Here is a 23,329-nt window from a genome sequence, read left to right as displayed (position 1 = left end):
AGGCCAGCCTGGTCTACAGAGTGAGTTCCAGGACAGCCAGCTACATACAGAACCCTTCTCTCAAAAAAATTAACTAAAAAAAAAAAAAAGTAGCAACAGATAGAACAGATGTAAATGCAAATTTATTTCTAATATAAGAAGTTTCTCTCATTTTTTTTAATGCACAGTCAATCCATGTAAATAAGGCATGTTGAGTTCTGATCCAAATTGATGTATTTTTATTTTTCTTTTGCGCGCGCGCGTGTGTGCGTGCGTGCGTGTGCATGCGTGTGTGTGTTTGTGTGTGTGTGTGTGTGTGTGTGTGTGTGTGTGTGTGGTGTATGTATGCATATCCACATGTGTATGGGTACACGTGAGTGTGCATGTGTGTGGAGGCTTGAAGCTGAGATCAGGAATCTTCTTCAGTACTCTCCCCATTGTGCATAGAGACACAATTGAACCCAGAGCTTACCTGCTTCAGCTAATCTGCCTGCTCAGGTTGCTCCAGGGATTTCCCAGCCCTGGAATTACAGGAGGACCACTATACCCACCAGACATCTACGTGTGTGCCAGGGTCCCAAGCCCAAGCATCACATTTGTGAGGCAAGCGCTTTCACCACTGAGCTATCTTTCCAGCCCCCTTTGTCTTCTTTCAACCTTATTTGTCAGATTATCCAAATAGCTTACTCATGTAGAGTGATGTCCAATCACTTAATAATCATAGTGTCACTTCAAAACTGAGTCTCTGAAAGCAGAATCCAGGGCAATACGTGGCTCTGTCACACTCCAGCACCCCTTTGTGGACAGAGCTTAGGCTTCTACAATCATTTCCCAGCTCTCTGATTTACCCCAAGATTAGTAATTACAGATACCAGTAGGAAGAGGCACTGGGACTAGGAAAGCCCTGTTCTTAGCTGGTGTGATCATGGAGAACTCCAATAGAAATAAAGCAATAACCACAGGGCAGAATACCAAATATTCCTGTAAGATTCAAGCTGTGCTTGAATGTGCCCAGCAGAATACAAAGAAAAAATTGTGTTTTCTGTTTAGTAGCCTTGGTGTTTGCCATACAAGCACTTAAGTGCATTTTGATTAAAAAAAAATAAGACTTTTGATCAAGTTGGTTAACCAGAGGAAACCATGACCAAGAAACAATCAATTTAATGGAACCAATATGTCATGCTTAAAACGCAAATGGCCTTGATTGTTTCAAGTTGCCTCTCAGTCTCTACTATCTGTGTCTGTGGATACGTCACAGGGATATTTTCTGGCTCAGAATTCATGAACTTTAACTGTGCAGTAATTTGTGCTCAGACTAACTGGCTCAAAGTACAAATGACTAACCATTTAGAGGTATGAGGTCATTACAGGGACAGAAGTCTCTTCCATGAACAAGTAGGTGACCATAGGCAGGTGACTTAATAGCTAGACCATAGTTTCTTTACCTGTAAAAGGACAGGATTAGATACATTCCTCAATGCTTCCTAAAGCATTAAATACTGCCTCCGTGATGTCGGCTGTGTACACATGTCACCTGATCGACTAACAGTTCTACTAATAACCGCCTTTAAATCTGTTTGCTCTTTTTGCATCGCTGAATTTATCTTGAGAGGAAACACTAGATTAGCACCATGAATAGTGAGCTAGCATTGGTGTATATATAAGAGAAAACAAAAAACGGTATCAAATTCTAACTAAATTTGGTGTTGCTTGCTAATGGCTCTGGTCCTGTTACCTGCTATCAGATTTTAAAGTGGCTGGAGGTGGGGGAGAGTTTGTGTGCAACAGAATAGTAGTTGGCGCAGTAAATATCGGAGGCCTTAGGGCCGCTGTGCAGATACTTACATCCTGTTACCATCCAAAAGTAGCCATGGAGACATACCTGGATAGGTTGAATGTTACAACTTTATTTCCAAAAACAAATGATGGATTGGTGATGGCCCTCAGCCCATGATGGCCTATCTGCTAGGTTAGAAGGGTGTGAAACCCTAATATTATAAAGACAACCAGAAGAATTGAGAGAGGACTTAAAAGGGAATTTTTTTTCTTTATCTTATTACATCGTTATTTATTTTGCGGGGTATGTGCGTGCGTGCGTGTGTGCATGTGTGTGTGTGTGTGTGTGTGTGTGTGTGTGTGTGTGTGTGTGTGTACATGCACGATTTCATGCCATAGTACACATATGGAGGTCAGAGGCACATGTGTAGACTTCAAAAGCCATCTTGTGGGAATTAGTTCTTTCCTATCATGTTGGTCCCAGCAATCCAACTCAAGTCATTAGGCTTCATGGCAGTCACATTCACCCACTGGGTCATTTCCCAGGTCTTGGAATTCTTTTTCTAATGGGAGTTCTAATGACTTCCCTGTCTTGGTGTTCTATATCACCTATTTGAAAAGCCTCTAATTATCCTCTACAACAAGACTCTATGCTAAATCTCCCCACTCTGTGTTTAGCATTTTGAATAAGGTCCAGGCTTTCTTACCTATGCAAACCCTCAGTACATTTCCATTTTTCTTTTGTCTTCATTGGAATATGACCAGGAAATGTTGATAATTATTGTTAGGTCAACAGCTTTCAACCTTGGCTGTCCATTTGAATTGTCTGGAGAATTTCAAACGTACACAAGACTGATCTATACCCGCCTTACCTGATTTAGTAGGGCCAAAGTGGAGCTCTGTCCTTGGTACATTTTGTATCTCCAAAATGATTGTGCTATGCAGCCAGGGTTGAAAAACTACTCACCTTTATCCTGGCCAGGCCATCTTCCTAAGAACCTATTTCCCTCTGTCTTAATTTTAAAGCTCTAAGCACAATTTAGCTCAAACTGGCCCACATCTGAATATCTGAGGCCCTTGCTTTCCCTTCTGAGTTCTGTCTTACCTCAGGTGAGATCTGAGGGAACCCCCTCTCAGCTAGCATATTCTTTCCCTTTCCTGATCATCACCCCAGGAAGGTTGATGTTATTCTCAATTCAGGATATTATGTTGATAAATTTTCTCTTCCCTTCCCCTGACCTCACTAATGTCCTTGACCCCCGACAATGACATGAACAAGGCCAAGCTGCACATTGTGAGACAGGTCTTGCCTTCCTAAAAGAGTTACTCTGTTCATTACATGACATTTGCTTGGAACTGGCAGCATGTGGCCCCATTCCCTTTGGGAACACACGTGTATTGACCGAGCACCTCAGTGGGTGGCCAACATGCTGGGTACTGGGGATGTGACAGTGGACATGAAGTGACTCTTCCCACCGAGGAGTCTGTAGTCAAAGGAAAAGGCCAGGCTGGTAAATGTCTACAGTGAAGGGAATAGGCAAGAAGTCTCTAATGTAGACTATAAACACAAAAGACAAAGTCAGTGGGCATAGGTGACCATCATCAAATAATTTTTAGGTTTGCCAATAATGTGGCTGATTTCCAATAACTCCAATGACCTCTCTGGGCCCAGAGTTTGGAAGAGATGCTCACAACAGGCCCTTGCAAACTTACCTAGTCAGCTTCAGACAAGATGGTGAGCATCAGTTTACCCAGCACTGTCACAGATTTAGTATTGAAAGTCCTGTCTCCCAAGAAATCTCCAGTTCTAGGCAGACAGGTTAGAGACTGTTTCAGATCAGAGTTGAGGTTTTAGTATATTCCCATATACAATTACATTCTCCATGACTACAAACAGAATCAATGGCCACAGAAACCACTTATTTTTTTAAAAAAATTGGAGCTGGGTGTGTTGGTGCAAGTCTTTAATTCCAGCACTCGGGAGGCAGAAGCGGGTGGGTTTCTGAGTTCCAGGCCAGTCTGGTCTACAGAGCGAGTTCCAGGACAGCCAGGACTACACAGATAAACCCTGTCTCGAAAAAGCAAAAACAGCAACCACAACAACAAAAATGGAGGTCCACAAGGCTTCATTCTGCCGGTCAGTCCCAACCAGGAAATTACAGTGAGGAATCCACTCGAAATATCTTTCCTATTCCTCCCTTGCCTCACCATGATGACCCCTTGGGAATAACACATAGATTTACATAGATTCTATCAGACAGACAATGACATTTTAACTATGTCAATATTTGACAGTTTGTCAGGCTGGCCTATATAGTCACTTCTCACCTACCCCCAAATAAACACAGTAGAAGTGGCCTTCTATTGGCCATACCTTTCCAATCCCCAGAATATTTTCACTAAAATTACACACACACACACACACACACACACACACCATGCTGTAGTACTTCCTGTTCTGGAAGACAGTTGAAAGTGTAGGGTGAGATGGAGAGAGGATGGGGAAGTGTCCTCAGAACATACAGAAGGATTGAAAAACTGATTTCTCCCCTGTCATCTCTGGGTCATCATGCCAAATGGCTGCTATTTAAACTCTCTGAGATTGTTGGGTAGGGCAAATGTTAATCTCAGTTTCCCCATGAGAAGCAGAACACACGATTCTGCTCCAGTGGAAAGGAACATCGGGAGAAGGTTCTGAACACAATGTCCCTCCTGCATGCCCAGCCTGCCTAAGAAGAGATGGAAGCCCATACTACCTTGCAAAGAGTTGGTACCCAGTCTTCGGTTTTCATTTCACTTTCTATTTTTGCTCCATTCAACATCTCTTGATCCCAAGCTAACTAGATAAGAGGCTCTTGACTTCTCTGGCCAGGGGACAAGTGTCAAATGATGTTTCTGTGAAAGACGACCTTTCGAAGAGTTGGGCTGCAATTCCCATTCTGAAAACTAATTTTAATAGGGGCCCAAAGAATCAATAATGGCAAGTCAATAGCAGAGTTTCTGGACCCAGAGTGTAGGCATGGAAACTCATTCCATCACTTGACCTTGGACGGGTAATTTACCTCTCAGTCTTCTAACTTGGCCAGTCATAACACCTGTCTCCACAGTTGCTGCAAGGATTAAAAAAGGGTTTGATGTAATTAATCTAGACCAGGACCTGCCATGTAGCAAGTGATCTGTTCTTGGCTGTCATTATCAGGGCTACGTTTCCTCCCACAGATTTAATTAACTGATGCTAATTAAAAGTATAAAGTGGTTTTGAGTTTGACAAAATGTACAATTAGTAATTTTTAGTTCACTATGATAAAGGTAGGTTTTATTTTTATGTGTGTGTGCACACTTGAATGTTTGTATGTTAAGGTTCAAGCATGTACACATCTGTGTAAAGTCCAAAAGACAACCAGACAGCCTCAATTGTCATTTCTAAGGTGCTATCCATGTATTGTTTTTAATTTTTGTTTCGTTAAGACAGGATCTCTCCAGGGAGGTCAAGCTAGTCTGGCTGGCCAGTGAGTGCTCACCTGCCAGGATTACACATGTGTCTTTTTTTAATGTAGATTTTAGGGATTGAACTCAGATCTGTGTGCCTACAAAGCAAGCGCTTTACCAAAGAGGCTATCTCAACAACCCAAGTTCCAATTCTGAAGTGTCCAGGCTAAGCACCATGGGGGGAATTCACTCAACCCAGTGCAAACCAAGTAAAAACAGAAGGCAATAACTGAAATACCATGTGCTCACCATACACCAACCATTATGCCAAAGGTTCTGTGTCCATATCCCTATAACAGGCCAGAAGAGGTGGGCTTCTTACTAAATTTCAGAGGAGAAAACAGTCTTAGAGAAGACAAGAGAGGAGCTAGCTTTGTATCTGGATCACAAGTAAATATTTTCAAGGGCAGAAGGGGCAACTAGGCTGTCTGAGAAGTGCCTTCCCAAGTTAGACCTCAACTTTACAACATTCTTAAAATCAACACAAGGAAATTCTACAATGGAATGGGATTCAGCATGTAAAAAGAATACAACCGTGCCATTTGTGACAACTTTGATGAGCCTAGGAAGCACCCTGCTAAGTAAAATAAGCCAGTCACTAAAAGATCATCACCACATCCCTCCACTATAGGAGCTACCTACAATAATGAAACTCATAGGGATGATGCATGGAGCTGTGGGTCCCAGGAGTCAAGGCACAGCGCGGTGGTGTTGGTCAACCATGGTACGGTCTCAGCCATGCAAAACAAGCTAGTTCTGGAGATGCACTGTGCAGCATGCAGCTACTAGTCAATGATATTCTAACACACACTTAAAATTAGTCAGGCAGGTGAATCTAATGCAGAGTGCTCTCACCACACATTCAAGGGAACACAGAAAGTTGAGGTGAGGGTATATCTCAATCCTTGATCATGGTGATAATTCTATGGGTTTATGTGTAAAGGCATCAAGTTGTATTGTACCAAGTACACTTAAATCAAATTGCTAAATTTTTCAAGAATACTGTTTTTTTTTTAAAAATAGTGCAAGTTCAGCCAGAATAGCCAACATTGGTCGTGGTGCCATGAATGGTGGTGATGGGAACTGCTATGTCTGAAAAGAATCCAGGTGTGCCCAGGTCTGTCCCCAGCATAGCCACCTTCCACTTTGCTCCTGCTTCCTAAACCCAGAAATCACCTTCTTCTAATCCCAGTCCTTGTTTTTAATATCCTCAGCTTCTTCATTTATTTCACAGTGGCCCAGCAGCAGCACCTGGCAGCTCAGCAGCCCTCTGCCCTCTGTGCTTCCTGAGCCCTGCTGGCTCAGAGCCTGGACACCAGGCAACCATTCTCAAATATTTACTGAGCAGAGTGCCCCATGCCAAGACCTCCAGAGACCTGTGGTGGAAATATTAAATCCCAGGGCCGCTCCCATCACAGTTCAACAAGACTTCAGAGTCACAAATGACCCTTGCATCCTTACATCACTAGGCAGCCCACCTTCTACGTGCCACCAGCCAAGTGATGACTGTAACCTAGCCTTGTGCTGCTCTGTCGGAGACACGACAACATCTGAACACCAAATGGCACATGAGCCGGTGCATGTCTGCTTAAAAGACGAGTGGGTGACTCTTGTTACGGGGATAAGAAAGTATTGTTCCTGAGGAAAAGATGAGGCAGGCTGAAGAGCAAGGCTTTCAAGTCAGGCTGAATTCGAATCCCATTTACTCAGACTTGTCCATTCTCAGTCCCAATTAATCCTCTGCTTAGGGAACCTCAGCGTTGGAAAATAAGAGTACACTGTTATAGAACCAGGCACTCCCAGGACTCCAGAGGCTGAGACAGGAGGATTGCTCTGACTTTGAGGCCCGTCTGTACTATAGAGTGAGTTTCAGGCTAGCCTGAGCTAAAATGAGACTGTTTCAAAACCAAAATACCCCAAAACAAGGACAGCAACAAAAGACTGAAAAGGAATAAATAGATGTGTCAGAGCCACATGAATTAATTAAAATATATCAGAGATAGTTAAACTGCTCTCTGAACAGTGCTTCCCTTTCTCACCCTTGTTTTCTTCCTCCTTCTTTCTTCTCTTCCTCCCCAAGTGTTTAGGACCAATGGTGGACCGAGCAGGCATTTGAATGAATATATGTCTCTGCACCACATGTGAGCCTGGTGCCTGGGGAGGCCAGAAGAGGTCACTTGATTCTATGAAATTGGAAGCATAGACCATTGTGAGCTGCTGTGTGTGTGCTGGAAATCAAATCCAGCTCCTCTGGAGGAGCAGCTCATGTTCTTAACTACTAAGCCACCTCTCTAGCTCCATAAAAAAAATTTTAAAGCAAAGTAGCAATTGCTCTACTGTAAATAAAAAAAATTTCCCTTCCTTAAATGTTAGATAATATGATAAAGTCAACAAAGAGTGTGGTAAATTAGAATATTTTGCTAGCAGTTAGATTATACAGCTAGTAACAGGTAATATTTCACAATCTATTTACCTTAACTACCAGGTCTTTAGTAGCCAACTGCAATAATTGATACTGTTTGGACATTGTGATATAGAGACATACATACATATGTGTGCATGTGTGTATGAGTATGCACAGATGTATGTCTCTTGAGTATTATTGAGGACCAGCCTTAATAATTTTCTTCCCAGGAGCCCAGAAGACAGGCTACAAGCAGTGAGAATTATTTTTGGGAAAAGAATCTATGTACACCATACTCTTTCATCCATATACTTTATTTCTCTCAGACATAATCCTGTCTATTCAGCTTCAGCTCCTTCCTCACATTCAGCTCCTCTCTGAATCTTCTTTTTCTGTCCCTTCATAGTCCTAGTAATAACTAAGCCCGCATGCCATCAATCTCATCTTCATGCCCTGTTCCTTTGACCTCCATTTTTCCTCCCTCTTCTCCTCTCCTGACCTGATTCTTACTCTCTACAAAAATCTGCCTTGTTCCTTTCTCTCTGGCCATGTCACTCTGCCTGGGCCAAGAATTCTACTTCAGTCTTTATTGCACCTGGTTATGCAAAAAGCCCTATTGTTCTGAGTCAATAGTTCTATAATGCTACTAGGCCTGAAGGCAAGGGATGGTCTGAGCTTCATTTGTACAAGAAACAAAGCTATGCATCTATAGTACACCTGTCTTCTAGGCACTGTAGGGGTGTTACCTAGTGGATCAGCAGTAGGTCTGAGAAGCTTAACTGTTTGCCATATGGCCTAGTAGTATATGGGCACACAGGAACTTCATAGCAGAAGACAGATGATATATTAAAAACTGAGTAACACCAAAATTCCTTGATAAATGGATTCCTCTAGAAAAATTCCTTGACTTTTCTAGGTATAGCTTTAATATATAGCTGAATCTCCATAATATATTCTTGCAGCCTGCTCCATATGTCAAATATATGTGAATCAAAATATGCAGAATATGAAACTTATGTATCTTAATATATGTACATTTAACTTCCCAGACTTGTTGCTGAAACAGGCATAACTGAGCCAGGCATGGCATGGTGGTGACATCTATAATCCCAGCACTTGGAAGTAAAGGTTGGAGTCTCAAGGATCAAGGCTATCCTTGGCTACTTAGTGAATTCAGGAATAGTCTGGGATATGTGAGATCCTGTCTTGAGAACACATGTGTAATTGATAGCTATACAAATATCACTTTCTGAAATGTTGGAGACACCACTGTAAGACAAAAGGGCAAGAGGTGACTGGGGCAGCAGGGAAGGACTCACACAGATGCTCTGGAACAGTGGGCACTTAGTGCTGGCATGAAGCAGTCATGGGATATAAAGCTGGCATACACTGACCCACAGGTGAGCAGCCAAGTAGCAGAAGCAGAGTTGAACCAGAATTCCTGTGGCTCAGGCCCAAGCCCTCATACTGGTTGTTACGGGCATTTAATCTCTTGTGCCATCTTTGTTTCCTGAGTGTCAGTGGGTGCCAGGGCTGCTCAAAACAAAGCCATCCAAACACAAAGGATGTCACTCAGTCTCCACATTCAAAGCAGGCAGGGTATCTGTGTGCACGCTCAAAACCTGGGGAATATGGCCACCCTGCGATGGCATCCCCTGACACCAGTTCTATCGCTAACCCACATTCCTCCCCTGTGAGAAGTTCTGCACCATGACCTTGGTTTCAAGACTGGAATCTCCTGGCTGGAAAACAGGACTAGGCCCCGAAGTCTGCTGCCATTTAACAATGAACAATGACTATGGCATGCCTGCTACCTGTGCATTCCAGAGGAAAGCCTGTACCAGTATCTCCAGAGGAGCCCCGGGACATCCTAGGATCAACCAAGGAGCCACTGACAAACGTCAATAGAGTCATTGTGGAGACAGACCCAGCCACACAGAAGAAAAATCCAAACAGGCTGAGATTCCCTCTCTCTTTTTCCCTCCTCCTCCTCCTCCTCCTCCTCCTCCTCCTCCTCCTCCTCCTCCTGTTCCTCTCTGTCTGTCTTCCTCCCTCTCCCCTCCCCATTTGTGTCTCTCTCTCTTAAATCATGACATGGAACAACATTAACCCTGCTGTTACAAAGAACAAGACTCTATTCTCTTCTCAATTAGGCTGGAAAGGATAACATGGCTAACAGTGATTCCTACAAGGAGCTGGGCCTGGGTCCTTGTCCTTCCCTGTCAGTGATGGTGTTTCTGATATGGGGTCCACTCGACACCATATGCCAGGCATCCACACCCATAAAGAAGTGTCAGGGTCTTAGTAACTGTTCTGCTGCTGCTGTGAGGAAGAAGGAGAGAGGGGGAATCTCGGCCTGTTTGGATTTTTCTTCTGTGTGGCTGGGTCTATCTCCACAATGACTCTATTGACGTTTGTCAGTGGCTCCTTGGTTGATCCTAGGATGTCCCGGGGCTCCTCTGGAGATACTGGTACAGGCTTTCCTCTGGAATGCACAGGAAGCAGGCGTGCCATAGTCATTGTTCATTGTTAAATGGCAGCAGACTTTGGGGCCTAGTCCTGTTTTCCAGCCAGGAGATTCCAGTCTTGAAACCAAGGTCATGGTGCAGAACTTCTCACAGGGGAGGAATGTGGGTTAGCGATAGAACTGGTGTCAGGGGATGCCATCGCAGGGTGGCCATATTCCCCAGGTTTTGAGTGAGCACACAGATACCCTACCTGCTTTGAATGCAGAGGCCGAGTGACACCATGACCAAAGAACTCGTATAAAGGAATGTATTCAATTGGAGCTGGCTTACAGTTTCAGAGGTTTGTCCATTATCATATTAGGAAGCATGGAGGCATGCAGGCAAATGTTGGAGCAATTACTGAGACCTACATCCTGACGCTTACACACACACACACACACACACACACACACACACACACACACACACACGAGAGAGAGAGAGAGAGAAAAAGAGACAGAGAGAGACAGACAGAGAGAGAGACAGACAGAGAGAGAGAGAGAGCTCAAGCGAGCCTGGGCCTGGCTGGTGTGGGCTTCTAAAACTTCAAAGCCCACTCCCAGTGACACACTTCCTCCAACAAGCCCATACCTCCTAATCTGTTCCAAATAGTGCCACTCCCTGATGACCCAACATTCAACTCTACGAGCCTGTGGGGGCCATGCTCGTTCAAACCACCACACCGAGCATCACCTCCACTCCTAACACGTGGTTCACACCCTTTCACTGAGTCCCCAGGTATCATAGTTTGAACCAAATGACACTTTGACTCAGCTCTTGCCCTTGAACTTGTTGGACAAGTACAGGAGATGCTTTTCCCATCTCTCAGTTGTACTTCCATGATACTTGTAAATAGGACAGGGATGGGGGCAGGGACATCATTTGCTATCTGCCATGGTCGGAAAGTCCTGACTCTAGCCTTAGTCCCCACTCAGCCATTCCCTGACTGAGAGATCTCAGACAAATCTTCACATGGCCTCTGACAGCCCTGGAAACTTCTTTGTGCCAATGAGGAAAAGGCATCCCTTTGAGGGTAAGTCACGCTGCCAGCACTTGACAAGTGTGACCTGACTCTTAGGGACCTGAGGCAGAGCTTAAGCTCCACAGCCATTTCCAAAGCCCTGTGGTCAGCTTCCACTCTTAGTTTTGAAGTGGGACAGCTAACACCTGTCCTGAGTGCTGTTGAGGCCAACAGGACCTGTGGAACAGTCTGGGAATGGACCCCTGAAGAGACAAGTTCTACTGTCCAGGTTCGGGCTTGCCCCTGAAGAACAGCAAAGCACACCATGTGCTCTTCTGAGACTCCTACTTCTCCCTATAGAGAATCACCATTGCCTGGAGTTGGATTGGAAAAAATTATGGTGGGTAGCTGGGGGAGTAGCTCAGTGGGTAAAGCTCTTCACAAGTGTGAAGACCTGGGTTCAGATCACCAGAATCTACATAACATTGAACACAGTAACACACATCTGTAATGCTAGTGCTCCGAAGGCAAGATGGGAGACCAAAAGGGAAGACTCCAGGGATGCTCCCAGCCAGCTAACCTTGGAGCACAATGGCAAACAAACAAGAGACCTGTCTCAAACAAGGTGAAAGCTGAAGGCTGACACTAGAGGCTGACTTCTATCCTCCTCACTGGCGGCATGGCAAATCCATGCCCCTACTCATACACACAAGCAGGCATGCACATGCACACATCGTGTGCACATATACACGTACTTTTCTTCAAAAGTTGCATGGGCTCCATGAGTATGTCTGTGTGGCCTCATAGGAAACTATGCCCCATGTTTGCCTGAATAGTCTGATAACATCATGTTGGAATTCATCACTGTTGAGCATCGCTTGGTAGTGAGTCCTGAAAATAATGTGGCAGTTCTTGCCAGCAAGCCTCCAACAGCAGCAGGCAAGCTTTCTCAACCCCATGTGAGATCTGGATAAGGAGGGTGGGAATGTCAGTCCTCTGCCTGAGCAGAAGGCCTGAGGCATAAGTGGGGTGAGCGGCAGGTTAGCACATGCCCTGAAGCCAGGTGTCCTTGCCTGTAATGAACACTGTGAGTATAGTGTTCATTCTCTATAGATAACAAAAGGAGGTCTATAAACTGGCTGGTATATAGTGAGTGTTCTAAGAATGCCAGCCCGCCTCCTGGCTTGTTTCAAATACTTCAGTACAGGTCATGTCAGTCTGGCAAGGCTGTTCAGTGGGTAAAGACACCTGCCACCAAGATTGGTGGCCTGAGTTTTGTCCCCAGGACCTACATGATGGAAGGAGAGAACACTGCAAATTATCTTCTGTTGTCCTCTACACAGACTCACAGGCCCACACCCACAAACATACAAACAAAATCAATCATTAATTAATACATACTCAGTTAATACATATAATCAATTCATATGTAAGTAAATGTAGGAAAATCCTATAGGAATTTTTTTTAAAAAAACTGATGGGCCATGGCTTCATAACCCAAAAAAGGTAACAGGTGGCCCAAAGACCCCTTTGACTCTCTGAACCTATGGCTCTCCATTCATGGAGACCTCTGTCAGACCACAGACTTGGTAAGGACACTTAGGGTCACAAGGGCAGAAACCCAACTCATATTCTTTTGAGCCAAGGGTGAGTTTACAGTTGTCATTGATGAGACAGAAAGTCAAGGATCCAGGCACTGCCATGCTGGGCATGTGTTTCTCCCCGCCCTCCTCCTCCTCCTTCTTCGCCCACTCTCCTCGCTCTTCACCAGCTCCTGCTCTCACCTTCCCTCTTCTCTCTCACACTTTCTGTCTGTGGTGTGTAGTGGGTAAAATGGCCGCCAAAACAGCTTTCAATTAAGAGTCACTCTGCGCCACAAGGCCAGTAGGGGGAGTCTCAGACTCTCTTTCAGCTGCATCCTTAGCCCTGAACCAGTCACGACAGCCAGAGTGACAGGGCAGGTGTCCACAATGCTGACCAACAATGATGCCGACCAGGCCTGAGGATCTCATTTGGGATATCGAGAATGGGGGCGGGGCAACCCACCAAAGAAACAGTGATGCTAAGCAGATAAATACCACATGTTCGTTGTCCCATGGGCAGTTTGCTCTTCATTTCCTCTGTGCAAGGAGAGGAAGTAGAGTGAAGGCAATGAGGACCCTGTCCCCTCAGCTAGCTTCATTGAAGGACACACATAGATGCCTTGTGGAGTGAGGAAAGGTGAGGAGTAGAGAGAACTCAGGTGTACCCAAAGTTATTAGCTGCAGAATGGCAATTTAGCCTACCTTTACATTTTTAATCGTGATCTGTTTCTTTTCTTTTTTCTTTTCTTTTTTTTTTTTTTGAAACAAGTTTCTCTGTGAAGTTTTGGTTCCTGCCCCGGCTGGATCTTGCTCCGTAGACCAGGCTGGCCTTGAACTCATAGAGATCCACCTGGCTCTGCCTCCTGAGTGCCACCACCGCCTGGTTCTGATCTGTTTACTTCTGTGGTGATCTGTTATTTATGCAAATGATATTGGTTTTCCAGTTTAGTGCTAAGGAAAATGTCTTTTTAAAATAACAAAGTCTGTTGACTGAGTGAAGGAAAGCCTTCATACTCACAACCTTATTGTTATGCAAACAATAAGGTTATCAGCATAACTAAAAGAACACATCAGTGCATGTATTAATTCCAAAGACTGAAATGCAAGATACAGCTCAATATATAAATAGGACTTTTCTCTCCCAAGAGGATGAAAAAACTAAAAACTACTCTCTTGTCGGTTCACATAGAGCCTCAGGCAAACTTAATGATGTTCTTCCTGTGTGGATGGCACCAATCCAGGCCAGCAAAAGAATCTGTAATAAGATTTCCTCAGCTTTGACCCACAAACCCCATTCCCTAGATGTATTTGGTATATCTGTCATGGAGGACAGATACTCCAGGGACAGTGGCCCACTGTGTCATGCTTCGTTTGAGAGAAAAGGACACACAAAGATGGGTTGATGTGAAAATCATTTACCTTAGAGTTGGCCTGAGCAATTGTCCTTGAGAGCAGAGGAGACTCTTGCCCATGATTGCCCATGGCCATCTGGCCCCAAAGAGTACCAGCCATCTCTCTGGGGCCAGAGCTTACCCAAGTTGATTTCTACCAACATCCACTTGTAGAGTGGCATCTGTCATTTCTTGAGATGATGGCTTGGTCTTCTATTCCAGAAAAACTAATTTAAGAATGACTGCATTATCCCCTTTTGAATTATTTCCTCTCCAGGCCAAAGAGAAAAGCCCTCAGGGTTTTGATGCAGACCGAGATGCCAAAAAGCTGTACAAAGCCTGCAAAGGAATGGGTATGAGACAATTTTGTTTATTTATTTGTTTTTGAAATTGATTAAGCTTGATGTCATGACCAACTTTCCCATAGTGACAGGAAGGTAACCTATGTATCCTAAGCTAATTCAAGTTGATCTCTTCCAGTGACCTCTTTATTTAAGGTCTCAAAGGGGCTAATTACCTTGAAGGGTATTGGAAGCTAAATCTTGTGATACTGAATTTGACCTTGAAGTTATGGGGAACTTCATTAGGAGTGAAGCTTATGCTACCTTAATCTTGACTCAATCACTTTGGCCTTTTCTGTGGAAGGTCGTGAGGAATCAGATCTGACAAGAACTGAATGCAGGGCAAGGAAGATGCATCTAGAAGTAGACAGCCCTGCTTGGCAGTGACAGCTTGGGGAAATCAGAGAAAAGCACAGAAGTTGCAGCTTCCTGCTTACATCCTGCTGCGGCTCATCTCTAGTCTCATGTCAGGCAGACAGCTGTCCAGGAAAGGCCTTTATGGAAGTCTCAGGATGTTTATGCCTGAGGTTTGCTGAGTGGAAGGGAACCCCAGGGTACTTTCCAGGCAGCTGACACTTTCCTGATGCTCTGTGGTGAAGTCCAGATGCCTGGCCATGGGATGGAGACAGGAGTGTGTTATTGGGTACAGTAATGATGGAGCATGCTTAACATGAACTCTTACTTCCTCACCTAGAATTCATTTTAAAACATCCGGGCTGAGCATCTATTGAATGCCAAAATCAGAGTTCTCATGTCCCTTTTGTATGTGACCTCAGAATGGAGCCAATGTGCCTCTTACTGTGTAGAGTGGCCTGTGTGACTATTGCCTAGCTCAATGTCACTCATCCATCATTGTCCTCTTTAGTCTCTCCAACAAGCCTATGAAGTATATACTATTATAAAGACTATCAGGTGAGAATTAAAGGGTTGGTGTTAAATATTGGCCCCAAATCATAAAATTATGAAACAAGGGTGGAGCCTTTAGACACTTGGCCATCTGAGAGATCTCTGATTTGGTTGAAAGTGTAGAATCTCACCTCTTTGGACAAGTACACACAAAGCAAACATCACTGACAATTTGCCTTCAAGACATTGTGGGGCAGTCCTGCCAGAGCAGAATTTAAATGTCTAGAGTGAAATTCTCCAATGGTCACATAATTCATATGATCACTTTACTACTTTCAATGTATTTTTGAGATAAGGCCTTGCTGTATAGCCCGGGCTAGCCTCAAGTTGGTGGCAGTTCTCCTTGCTCAGTGCTGGGATCGTAGGCACGCACCACCCCATGCAGCGTTGCAACTTTCATCTGCAGCTCTGTGCAGTCAAGGGTGTGCAGGCCAACAACTGCTGTCAGGTGTCTTCCTCAACCACTCTCTACCTTGTTTGGAGACAGGGTCTCTCGCTGAATCTGGAGCTCACTGATTGGCTAGACTGGGTGGCCAGCAAGCCACAGGGATGCTCCTGTTTCTAAGCACCGATATTTCAGGTGTACACCACATTTGACTTGGGGGCTGGGGATCTGAACTCAGGTCCTCATGCTTGCACAGCAAGGACTTTACCCACTGAGGCATCTTCTCAGCTCTGCTTTTGTTTTGAAGTCAGGGGCTCATGTAGTCTAGGCTGGCCTTGAACTCCTTATATAACCAAAGTTGGCCTGAACTGATCTTCCTGCCTCTACATCCCAAATACTGGAGTTACAGGCAGGTGCCACCACACCCAGTTTTACTTTAAATTTTTAAGAAGGCAAATTTTAAAAGAAAAAAGAATACATGGTATATTTTTTTGATGATACAGTCCCATTAATCCCAATTTATATAAAATTATCATTTTACCCCAATATTGACAAAATTATGAATGAGGTTTTTGCATTCTGTTTTTTGTTTGCTTGTTTTCTTTTATTTATTCTAAGTCTCTGAAATTTGGTATGTACTCTGTACTTAAAGAATATTTTGATATGCATCAATCACCCTTCAAGTACTAAATAAACACGATTAGTCAGTAGCTGATGGGTTGAATGGAGGGCTGGAAGCCCTGAGCAGAGCAAAGATTACATGCATTCCCACCCAGGCAAGTCAAAATCATAATGGTCCCTAATAAAATGATAGTTTATTCCTCCCAATGGTGCAAACCTTAGATTCCAGTATGGGGCATTTTTGCTCTCCTGGGGTCTTATGATGCCCTAAGTATATGGACAATCTGGGTTATGGGCAACCCAAAACAGTCCCCGACCTATCCCTAACCTTCACACTCTTTCTCAGCCTGGGCTCCTCTGCTGTTCCATTTCATTTCCTAGGTACCACACTCTCCACCAGCTTCTGCCTAGACTTGTTCTTTATGGACTCATCACCATCAACTGACACCAGCAAAGAGAATGCCTTAATACACAGTGGACCAGCAGCCCCCTAGATATCAAAGCCACCAGAGATGGTCTAATTCATGGCTTCTCAAATGTTCAATGGCACACTAGTTATCAAGGGGTCTTTGAGAGATATGGGGAAGAAGGGGACTGTCTACTTTGCATCTCTAACAGGTCTCAGTTAGTAAGAACACTGCAGAGCCTGGGACCACATCTTAGGGTCACGCTCAGGTCCCCTGAGGTGCAGGGAGGTTAAACTGCTCAATCACTTCAGAGCATGCTTCCAGCCTAGAACTCTGGTCCTAACTTTCAGCCCAGAACTGTTTCTTCATACTACCAGTATGTGTTGTGTATAGGACGCCATTGGCCCTCATTCCATGGTGACCATTAAACCACTCCTTAACAGTGTGCTGAGATCCAATTAGGTCAGCCTGTGCATTAAGCTGGCCCAACTTGTTCTCCATCACAAAAGGTTAAAGGGAGGCCTCTAGAAGCTTTAGGACCCCAGAATCTTGGAAAGTGGCCTTGTCTTTGTTTGGAAAAGGGGCCTTTGGAGATGTGATTCAGTCAAGGATGCTAGGAAGAGAGCCCCCCTGGGTTATGTGTATCGGTTCTAAATCCAATGATGGGTGTCTTTTGGAAAGATAGAAGAGAAAGATGAAAGTGGGTTGGGGACATGTGAAGACAGGTAGAGACTGCTCTCATGTGATCACAGATCAAAGAATACCAAGCAGCTGGGAGAACCAGGACCATGGCCCTATTGACACAGTGACTTCAGACTTCCAGTATCCAGAACTGTAGAGGTACAAGTTGTGTTGTTCAAAGGCATTGGATTTGTGGTAATCGACACAATGACCTCTGGAAAGGAATGCAGAGAACAAGTACAAGCCGCTGGTGCCCTCAGGCAGACAGCATTCAGCCCCACTCATCATTTCTCTCGCCTCCCCTGGGCCCTTCTTCCCCACAGTGCGAGAATGTGGGGCCTGGCCTCAAGTACCAGATCTAAGAACACAGCCTTCTGGGGTCAACCAGGTCAGCGTGGGCGGAGTTTCTGCTACCAGTTTAGTATTGTTTATCCGAAACACGGAACCTGTGGCCTTCAAACACTGTGGTCCCATCCTGCCAAAACTCCAACACCAGCCAGTTGCTCTCCAGAAAATTGCTAGGAAAGCATACCACAGATGCCCACAGGTACTTCCAGGCTGGTGATCACTTTGACTCTGACAGAGCTATGTAATTACTCCCCATACAGCCAGTGTGGAGGGTCTTTTTTTTTTTTTTTTTTTTTTTCAATTTTAAAATTTTTCCCAGAACCACTGTGGCCTGGCCCGAGTGCTTCAAACCATTACAAATGTTTACAGGAAATTGCTCAGCAGCACAGCCTGCTTCTAAGACATGTGGACCGTGAAATTTGGGGTCAAGTCACCTTCAGCTAAACCGCTTCTTCTTTGGGTTGTGAAAAACAGCTTCCAGGATCAACCTGAGACTTGGTCTCAAATGGCTTCAAGGTTATCTATGTGCCATTGTCCCGCCCTTCCCCACCGGCAGGCTGGTGTTGAACCACCCATCCTACGCCCACTGTGCTCTCTTGTGTTTGCGTTTTTTGCTGTTTGTTTTCCTTTCCTTTTTTTTTTTTTTTAACATGAGGTCTTGCATAAACCAGGATGGCCTTGAACTCATTATAGAGCCCAGGTTGATCTCCAACCTGTAATCCCCCTACCTCAGCCTCCTTAGTACTTGAATTACAGGGGTATATCAATATGTTCATCTTAAGATCTCTCTTGTTTAAAAGCCTTCTAGCAAGGAAAATCTAGAGAACTAGATATTTTTCTAATAAACTCAGTTTCCCTGATTATCCAGATATAGGATGCATATGACATCACAGTGGAGGATGTTTACTACTGGCCTTTGCTATATACAGTCCCTCTGAGTATAACACACAACTCACACCAATGCAGAGACAAGTTCTATCCTAAGGGCGTGCAAACGTCTCCTTCCATTCATACATACAAATACTCATTCATTCATTCATTCATTCATTCAGAAAGACATGAAAATACCAAATGGAGGCAGGAAGGCATGTGAGGCTCTAGGCCTACAGTCCCGAGGCCCTCGACAGAGACAGGAGGAGACTCAAGGGACAGAGGGTCCACAGAACAGAAAGGGTACATTCTGTGATATTTCAAAAGACATGAAATATTTTCTGAGGTGAGATTTCTGGCACTCAGCCGTTTAAAAGTTAGTCACGAAAACATCGTCAAGTACACAGATCCTCGTCACCCAGGAGAAAGCCCTGGAGGAAACCAAGAGGGAACCAAGAGGGACAGCAGGAATGACAGTGTTAGAACCAAACCAGAAAGAGGCAGCAATTCACTCCTGCTGTTTTTTCAAGTGAGCTCATCCTAGGATTTTCTCTTTTTCTGGTTGGACCCAAATTGCTAAAATCTTCCCAGAATTAGAGGTGGAAACAAGCCTTGAGATGAAATGACTGGTCCGTGGACACAAAGCTGGCAGCTACCCCAGAGCTCTCTGTCCCCTGTGCTGGATCTCTCCTTCTAAGTTCTGGCTGGGTCTTTCCAAAGACAATCATAAAGGGCTGATGCAAAGCCAAAGTGAAGGCAAAACATCATAGGTGTATGCCAGGCTCCACCTTCTTCCCTTCCTCATCCCCAGCCAGAGCTTTTCCATCTCCTGCTCCCAACTCTTCCGTCAAAACGTGTCAGCTCCATTTACTTGTCCCCAAGGATCCCAGTCTCCTAGCAGGGGAGTATTCACCCACCCTTTCATTCATTCAGCTCCGTTCACAGGTCACCGCGCCAATTCCCTTCCCTCCAACTGAAGGTAGTCACCAGCAACTGCAGGACTCACCAGGTTTGGGGTTGTAGAGAGAGATTTTTGTTTCCTGCCACAAAATCTGGAGGCAATGAGGTTGTATTCATGTCTTAGAATCTCATAATGACTCCCCCAAAATAACATGGCTTCAAACAATGGAAATGTGTTGATATTATAGGTCTGGATGGCAGAAGGCCCCCCATGAAAGGGTTTGTGGCTCACATTACATTTCTATGGGCAGTGGCCATTTCAGAAGAGGTGACTGATTGAGTGGGAGAAATACTAGCCCAAATTCACAGGCGCTCAGCTTTGCATCATCTTTTTTGAGTAAATCAGTGTAGGACAATGCAACCAGCACTTTCACAGAACATGCTAGAACCACCATAATCCACTGTGTAAAGAGACTCAAGACTATGTCAGACTTACCCATCCCTGAAGAGTCAATAATCCATTGGAAGGGATCTGGACCACCAATGTTTGACCTTCCCCGAAGTTTTGTCAATACAAATATTAATGACAGTATTTCCTTCTTATTCAATGTATTCTTAACTCTTGTGCTTTCACAAAACACAAGTTCACATTAAATTTAAATCATAATTACTAAATGTAAAAATAGTCATAGATCAGCTTTTCTAAGTCACTTTCATACTTCCAGTTACACGGCGTAGGAAACACAGGTCAGTGGACCCGGAAGAACCTTTGACTCCCCCAAGCTCCCAGTTATGGCTCAAGCAAGAGAGATGTAACTGACAACTCAACAGTGTCCCCTACCATTGAGTGATCACTGCCCAGGGCCCAGACTCACAACACAACCCTCTAACTGGTCCTAACGCTGGTGATATAACTGGCTATGGAAAAACAGAAAACAGGAATTTGACTCTTCAAGGCTTATAAAAGTAACTGATCTACTGACAAACCACTTTAAGAGAAGCTAAGTGAGCCTTGTGTTGGTCATCATAGAGATGGGTCTAGAAGAACAGCTTGGGACCAAGTTGCAGGAAGAGTCTTTTCCATTTGGGGATTCTGCTCCAACCCTAGGAGTCATGAAGACTCATTATGACATTTAGGTTGTGCGTGAGATGATCTGGACATTGCAGAGATCAGTGCCTTGCATCAGGGACACTAAAGGCAGTCAGGACTTGTTGGCAGTGGCATCGGAAAGCAAAGGCAACAGAGGTGACCCCTTAGGTGACTTTGGATTTTCTAACTAAGGTGACGTCATGCATGGAAATGAAATAATAGGGTAGAGAATGGACTTAAGATTTACCAAAGGAATCCAGCAACGATACCCTGCAAGTAGAAATGCCTTGAGGAGCCTTGACAATGTGGTCACAGGCTGCTGGAAATAAGGTAGGAACTCAGAGGAGAGAGCTAGGCTAGACCAGTTGGTCTCGAATGTATCATCAAAGAGCAATGGTCATCTGAACAGGAAGAACACAACCAGAAAGGCCAATTGCAAACTGAGCTCACAGGGGAGGGAAAAGGGAGGTCAGCATATGATGCCAAGAAGGAGGTGGGGGAGAGGAGAGACTAATGGGAGTCTAGGGGTAAACCAGTACAGTGTTTGTTGTTCAGAAAGATGCATGCAGGGACCAATTAAATGTTTCTTGCTCGGTTTCCTCATCTATCATTAAGACTTTGAACTAGATGGCCTCAGAAGTGCCTTGTAGAGCTCACAATTGCTGAGTGTTGTTGTGGGACCCTGGAATACTCTATCTTTGGTGAGCATCCCTTGCAGGGTACCCTGGACATAAGCCTTTTGCAGATGTGAGACAGTGCCAGGTCCTTGGGCATTTATGTTGCTTGTTGTATGTGGTATACAGTTTGTTGCTATATACACCATGGATCTCTCTCTCTCTCTCTCTCTCTCTCTCTCTCTCTCTCTCTCTCTCTCTGTCTCTCCCTCTCTCTTTTTGGAACTGAGGACCGAGCCCAGGGCTTTCAGCTTGCTAGTCAAGCGCTCTACCACTGAGCTAAATCCCCAAGCCCTGAACCTCTCTTTGGACTCCCTCTTTTCATTCTCACATACCTTGAAACTACATGACACCAGGTTGAACTAGAGGTGTGTCAAAGTCTTTTGTGTGCATGTACACACACACACAATTTGTGGATAAGATTAATATTCTGTCAATTTGGGCTTCAATATTATCTATTCAGTTATAAGTACCCAGAGGATAAGGAACAAACCATACCCTTTATTAGGTCTTTAAAAAATAATTTTATTGAGATAGATTTCATATACCATATAACTTACCCATTGAAAATATACAGTTCAATGTTGTCTTAGTTCAGGTTTCTATTGCTATGAGGAGACACCATGACTACAGCAGATCTTAAAAAGGAAAACATTTAATTAGGTGGCCTACAGTTTAGAGGTTCAGTCAATTATCACCATGGTGAGACATAGCAGCCTGCAGGTAGATATGGTGCTAGGGAAGGAGCTGAGAGTTCTACACATGCAGGTTAACAGGAAGTGGTCTGTCTCGCTGGGTGTAGCTTGAACATAGGAGACTTCAAAGCCCACCCCCACAGTGACATACTTCCTCCAACAAGGCCATACCCACTCCAACAAGGCCATACCTCCCCTTAGTGCCACTCCCTTTGGGGGCCATTTTCTTTGAAAACACTACAAGTGTTTTTCTCTATTTATAAATATATGCAGCCCTACCATAGTTAGTTGATTTTAGATGAGACTGGATGTGTTCAGGGTGGTATGGCCATAAATAGTTGATTCATTTTAGAATACTGTCATATTTGCATATACTCTGTCCACTTTGTCAATCCCAATTTGGATCCTTTGTTCTAGATTTTCATATGAATAGAATCATACAATAGGTGGTCTTTTGTGATTGGCTCCTTTTACTTAGTCTAACATTTCCAAGGTTCATTCATATTTTTCTGTACTCCAGTCCTTCTTGACTCAGTAGCACTCTATTATATGGATACTTCATATTCTGTTTAGCCACCTGTCTCCTGATGGACTTTGGGATTTTTCTACCTTTTGGTAGAATTTTGGCCAATGCTGCTCTGAACATTGTGTAGATTTTTTTTTCATTCCCCTGGGAATTAAGTTAGGGAACATGCCATAGACATTTCTTTCTAACCATGCCTCTTACTGCCCTGTGCACAGGGTGAAGTCTCCATGGATATTTGTCTGAGTGCAAAGAATATGGTTTTCAGCACCAGACAGTAAAGCCATCAGGTCCATCTAGTCCCATTCTAGCTTCTGACCCCTTTAAAGCCAGAGATGCGGCTTCTTCAGCCCTGAATAACAGCAACATCCATCGCAGTTCTTTCTTTCTTTCTTTTTGGTTTTTCGAGACAGGGTTTCTCTGTGTAGTTTTGCGCCTTTCCTAGAACTTGCTTTGCAGACCAGGCTGGCCTCGAACTCACAGAGATCCACCTGCCTCTGCCTCCCGAGTGCTGGGATTAAAGGCGTGCGCCACTACCACCACCTGGCATCCATCGCGTTTCTTGATCACTGTGACTTTGTCTGTCTCCTGTACTTCAGGGACGGATGAGGCGGCCATCATCGAAGTCTTGTCAATCAGGACATCGGAGGAGAGGCAGCAGATAAAGCAGAAGTACAAGGCGAAGTACGGCAAGGTATGCAGGGCTGTGCCAGCCTCAGCCTCCTCTACGCCCTCTGAAGGGACAACACAGCTGACGTCAGAACACAGTCTGGAAAAAGGCATTTGGAATCTTTCATG

At 44.5% G+C, this 23,329-nt stretch overlaps 1 protein-coding gene across 1 annotated transcript in view; it reads left to right on the top strand.

Moving 5' to 3' along the window:
• Nucleotides 1–11,964: 11,964 nt before the first annotated feature.
• Nucleotides 11,965–23,329, top strand: part of Anxa13 (annexin A13) — a 31,167-nt gene continuing 19,802 nt past the window's right edge. Inside the window, exons 1-3 of the mRNA XM_036208370.1 lie at nucleotides 11,965–12,075; nucleotides 14,368–14,443; nucleotides 23,131–23,225. Of these exons, the coding sequence (XP_036064263.1) occupies nucleotides 11,965–12,075; nucleotides 14,368–14,443; nucleotides 23,131–23,225 (282 nt within the window). The remainder of the gene's footprint in view (nucleotides 12,076–14,367; nucleotides 14,444–23,130; nucleotides 23,226–23,329) is intronic.

The sequence above is a fragment of the Onychomys torridus genome, chromosome 16, assembly GCF_903995425.1.
Source record: "Onychomys torridus chromosome 16, mOncTor1.1, whole genome shotgun sequence".
Classification (NCBI taxonomy): domain Eukaryota; kingdom Metazoa; phylum Chordata; class Mammalia; order Rodentia; family Cricetidae; genus Onychomys; species Onychomys torridus.
This window is presented reverse-complemented; position numbering and strand designations above follow the sequence as displayed.